Source organism: Chanos chanos, chromosome 5, assembly GCF_902362185.1.
Source record: "Chanos chanos chromosome 5, fChaCha1.1, whole genome shotgun sequence".
NCBI lineage: Eukaryota > Metazoa > Chordata > Actinopteri > Gonorynchiformes > Chanidae > Chanos > Chanos chanos.
Genome location: NC_044499.1, coordinates 492,501 through 497,500, shown reverse-complemented (window position 1 = coordinate 497,500; position 5,000 = coordinate 492,501). Strand labels below are relative to the sequence as shown.

The window sequence follows — 5,000 nt, the reverse complement described above, 5'->3', positions numbered from 1 at the left end:
GTCAAATTCACTGCTCACAGTGTGTATGTGTGATCACGCAGATTTAATCTTAATCTCTAATCACACAGGTCCGCAGACCAGTTCCCTCTGGCTGCCCAGACATCTAGGTTGAAGAACAGGGAAGATCGTGCCTTTGCAGTTACCGCGATCAAAGGTGACCCAAGGGGACTGCGTATACGCCCACTAACAACAAACCTGTGAAACCCAAAGAAAACGTTACATTAGCGATGCGGAAAAATGGCCTCCGCTGAGACGCCACGTTGGACAATTTAGTCCCGAAGAAAAGCAGCACTTCAATATTTCTATGAGTGAATGACCTGCCTATTTCAGTGTCAGAGACTGTTTACAGAAAGGTCCTATTATTCTCTTATTGGAATTGTCTTATTTTTTAGTATTATTACTTTATTTAGTTAACACAGCCACTGCTTTTGTGATAATTGTGCATTATTATACGGTTCCTCAGAATGCTGCAGAAAGTTTCTTTGAATTGAATGGGCCATCCCAACGTTCAGAGGTCCGATATTTCTTGATAATGACCGCTGAAAAATGTTAATAACCGCTGAGAAAAATTAATGACCGCTTACATTGGCAACGGGTTTTGTGCTTCTCATTCACATCTTTCATATCATTCCGCAAGTAGTCCGTTCACTTGTAACGAAAATTCCTGGTAATTTGTATATAACACGATGCCACGCAACAGCTGCAACTTTAAAGTTCTATTTGCTAGAAGCACTATTTTTCTCAGTGGAAGCCACGACAAGGCAATAAAATCTCGGGGGTCGGGGTCCGGTTCGTCCTGTGGGGATTTATTTTTCGATAATGACTGGCGGATTACATATTATCCCTTACATAACGACCACTGAAAAAAATTAATGACCGCTGCCCATGGCAATAGATTTTGCGCTTCTCATTCACACCTTTCAAGTCATTCCGCACGTAGTCCGTTCACTTATCGTGACGGAAATAAACATCATTTCTGCAACAAGCTGATGAGTCTGCAGGTAGCCTAACACATTGCTACGCAACACTTACAACTTTTAAATTCTGTTTTCTAGAAGGACTATTTTTCTCAGCGGAAGCCAGAAAACGGCAATAAAATCATTGAGATGAAACACTGTGTGAAGTTTCTTTTATCACTTTGGCAAGTAACCGTATAATAAGCATCCTGTTCATCAGTTAATTATTATCCTATTAACAACAATTAATAAACTATCAACAAAAGTGAGCTAGTACATTATAATACTTTTACAAACACATTTTGAAGGATGCAAAATATCGTCTACTTATCCCAGAAAATATCGAGATATCATTTTTTGTCAATATCGCACACTCCTAGCGCGCACACACACACACACACACACACACACACACACACACACAGAGTTAATGAGTTAATGTGGGTGTATATGACCATAATGGGGAGATGCTGGTTAGTTCAGAAGGCCCGTTGTGACTGGGCACTAGAGAGTTTGCGAAAGCAGTCGACCCCTCCCACTGATCCCTGTCCAATCAGCTGCTTATCTGATCACCAAAGCCATAATGGCGTTATGACATCACTGTCCCCTCCACAGACACCTCAGTTACTTCTCCTACACCTTTGAACAGAAGCACATCAAACACCTGAATGGGTGAATGCCAAAAAAAGGCGGGACTAAATCGCCTCACAGCCAACCAAAACAGTCTGTCAGCTCCACACACACACACACACTCACGCACACACACACTCACTCACACACACACATACACACACAACCACACACGCACACTTACGCACACACTCACATACATACACGGCACGCGCACTCACGCACACACACATACACACACGCACACACACACACGCACACACACATATACACACACACATATACACACACATGCACGCACACACACACACACATACACACACACGCATGCGCACACACACACGCACGCACACACACACACACACACACACAGTCTAAACCTGAGGCCTTTTTACTGTGGGAAAAATATGGCCTTGCATTATGATTAGAACATTCAGAAGGAAAATGTGCCTCATGACTACTGACATGATGAAGTATCAATATTATAGAGATCTGTGCTTGCCTAATTACTATATGCTGCAAAATGTGTCTGTGTGTTAGAACAATTGGCATTTATTATGTAGAAGACAAGGCCTCTGTGTGTCTGTCACACCTGGGAGCAAACACCTGGTATCCTGTGCTCCATGAGAAAAGTGATCTTGTATACCCTCACACCTGTCCTTGGAAGTTTGTCTCACTGTATGAAAAGCTCTGTGTTCCTCAACCTTGGTGAGAACTGCACTTCATCTCTGAGGTGAGCTCCTCCCGTGATCATGTAATAAAGGAGAATGATTCATCACATCTGAAGTTGTCTCTGAGAACCAGCAACTCTCATTACAGAGGACTCCAAACTTCCCTTCCATGACTGTCAGACTCCTAGAACATTTACCTGCATATCTGACAGACCACCTGTAAACACACACACACACACACACACACACACACTGTGTTTTAAGCATGTGTTTCTCTGCATAGCTCTTTAGTGGGGCTGCACAGCACTGAATACATGAATGACTGTTTTCCATCAGAGTACAGCTGTCCTCTCACACACACACACACACACACACACACACACACACACACACACACACACACACACTCCACCAAACCACTCTGGACCCAAAATAGAAGTACCCCACAGCAAACACACACACACACACACACACGTCTTAGCATGCCCCATTTAAATAAAGCAGCCAACTCCACTTACACCCTGTCTTTGTCTCTGTCTCACACACACACACACACACAGACACACACACACACACACACACACACACACACACACACAGACACACACACAGACACACACACACACACACACACACACACAGTGCGGTGCCCTGGCCATGTGGCAGTCTGTGGGAATGATTTGGCTCAATGTTGTCACAGGGACATGTTACATGTAATCTCACTGATGACTGATCCAAGGCCTCACACACACACACACACACACACACACACACACACACACATGCAGACCGCCAGTTAAAATGTCCTGTCATTATCACCGCTGAGAGAGGTGGTGGAAGTGTGTGTGTGAGAGGTTAGGTCATGGGTCATGGGTCATGGGTTAAGGTTTAAGGGTGAGGAGAGGGGCTCAGACTCAGACTGTGGTTCAGGTTAAAAGCTGGTTTAGGTTAAAAGCTGGTTCAGGTTAAAAGCTGGTTCAGGTTAAAAGCTGGTTTAGGTTAAAAGCTGGTTTAGGTTAAAAGCTGGTTCAGGTTTAAAGCTGGTTTAGGTTTAAAGCTGGTTTAGGTTTAAAGCTGGTTTAGGTTAGAAGGTAAGGACAGTTTTTATGGTTAACTCCTGAATTCAGTCTTTATGGTGAGGACTACAGTCATAATGGGCCATAATTAAAGTGGTCTTCCACAATTCAGTGTGTCTGTAGTAGAGCCAGTGAAAATGTGACATCACTTGGTCACATAGATCTATGACCAGTGTGAGCACTCTGATGTCCACAGGACTTAAAGATCCATACTGCTCATGAACTGGCAAAGGCAAACTCCTCACACACATCTGAGCTGGGTGAGACTGAACCCCGGACAGGCCGATATCAGAGAGAACATGTTCCTTCCCATGAATCAACAGACGTGCAACAGATGAATCAAACATGACTGTACCTGTTACACAGGTCTGAGATCAGAGAGCTCCACTACAGAGGACGATCTCTCCACACATCAGTGAGACTGGGGACTGTTCCACAGTTTAGAGTCAGAACCCAGAGGGTCGCTGGTTTGAGACTTTGTTTAGGCACTGAGGGCTGTTGACTGAGCACCGCAGGGTCTCTGGTTCTAACGTCTCCGCTTTTCGCAAAGCAGTAAAACCCTAAATGAATTCGGGGGTGACATGGTGGCCCGTCGCCTCCTCCCAGTGCTGTGACCGTGGGGAGGAGCATGGGGGCCAGGCTGAGCAGAGGCAGATATAAGGGAGTGAGTTTGAGGATAAAGAGCACAGCTCCCGTTTAGGGTTTTAAACAGACGAGTTATGGTATCAGGTGTCACCTGAGATCTGAGGTTGAAAGTTTAGGGTGAAGAAACATTTGTAAAATCCCTCGGCGATGTGAGTGTGTGTGTGTGAATCTGTGAGGTACAGAGATGCATGTCAGAGCGGGCGAGTCGTGTGTCGAGTTTTTCCTTCAGGGAGTGTTTTGGGTTGACATCGTGCCACCGAGGAATTTAACTTACTGCCCAACCCAAGCAGAGGGGTGGAGGCTGGCCTATGCAAGGCCTCAGACACACACACACACAAACCCTCCTGCGTGAGAGAAGAACTGTACTGAGTTTTCCAGATAAACTGAGAGAGGAAAGACCGACGTTACTGCTGGCAGTAGTGTTAGACTTTCACCCGCGGAGACAGGGGAATGTTTACTCATTCTGGCCCTGAACCCGTCAGTCGGACCCGCAGAAAGATAGAGACACATGAGCTTATTTAGGTCAGAGGCGCCGCGGACAATTCCGCACTTCTAACGACTCCAAATCCTTAGACAAAAGTAAATTACTTGCCACGACTCCAGAGAGCTGTCCTTAAAACAGACAGTCTCGTTATTGTAACACGCTAACCCTAGAGTGTTTGTTTGTTGTAAACCAGTGCACCAGGTTTGTCGGTTTTTATTCTAATACTGTAAACAGAAGTTCTGCAAAGTGTGTTTTTAAAATTAGGCTGTAAACTCACCCAGGGCGGTAGCTCCGAAGTTGTCAAACTCTGACGCACGCGTTTCTCTTCGTGTTCGAAGAAGGCCAAGGCTCGGTTAATTCTCGTGTATTTCTCACCTTGATTTCGTTTCAGCCAAAAAACCATCGCTAAGGCTATCAGAACCCAGCTGAAACTGAACTCAAAATATCCCAGCACGTATATCGGAAATATCAACACGAAAGTCTTGGCGAATTTAATACCCATTTGCGTGGCATCGGCCACGGAGGATTGCGGGTCCTC

At 45.2% G+C, this 5,000-nt stretch overlaps 1 protein-coding gene across 1 annotated transcript in view; it reads right to left on the bottom strand.

Moving 5' to 3' along the window:
- Nucleotides 1–5,000, bottom strand: part of esyt2a (extended synaptotagmin-like protein 2a) — a 38,218-nt gene that overhangs the window by 32,637 nt on the left and 581 nt on the right. Inside the window, exon 1 of the mRNA XM_030773512.1 lies at nt 4,740–5,000. This exon is cut by the window's right edge and continues 581 nt beyond it. Coding sequence (XP_030629372.1) covers nt 4,740–5,000 — 261 coding nt within the window. The remainder of the gene's footprint in view (nt 1–4,739) is intronic.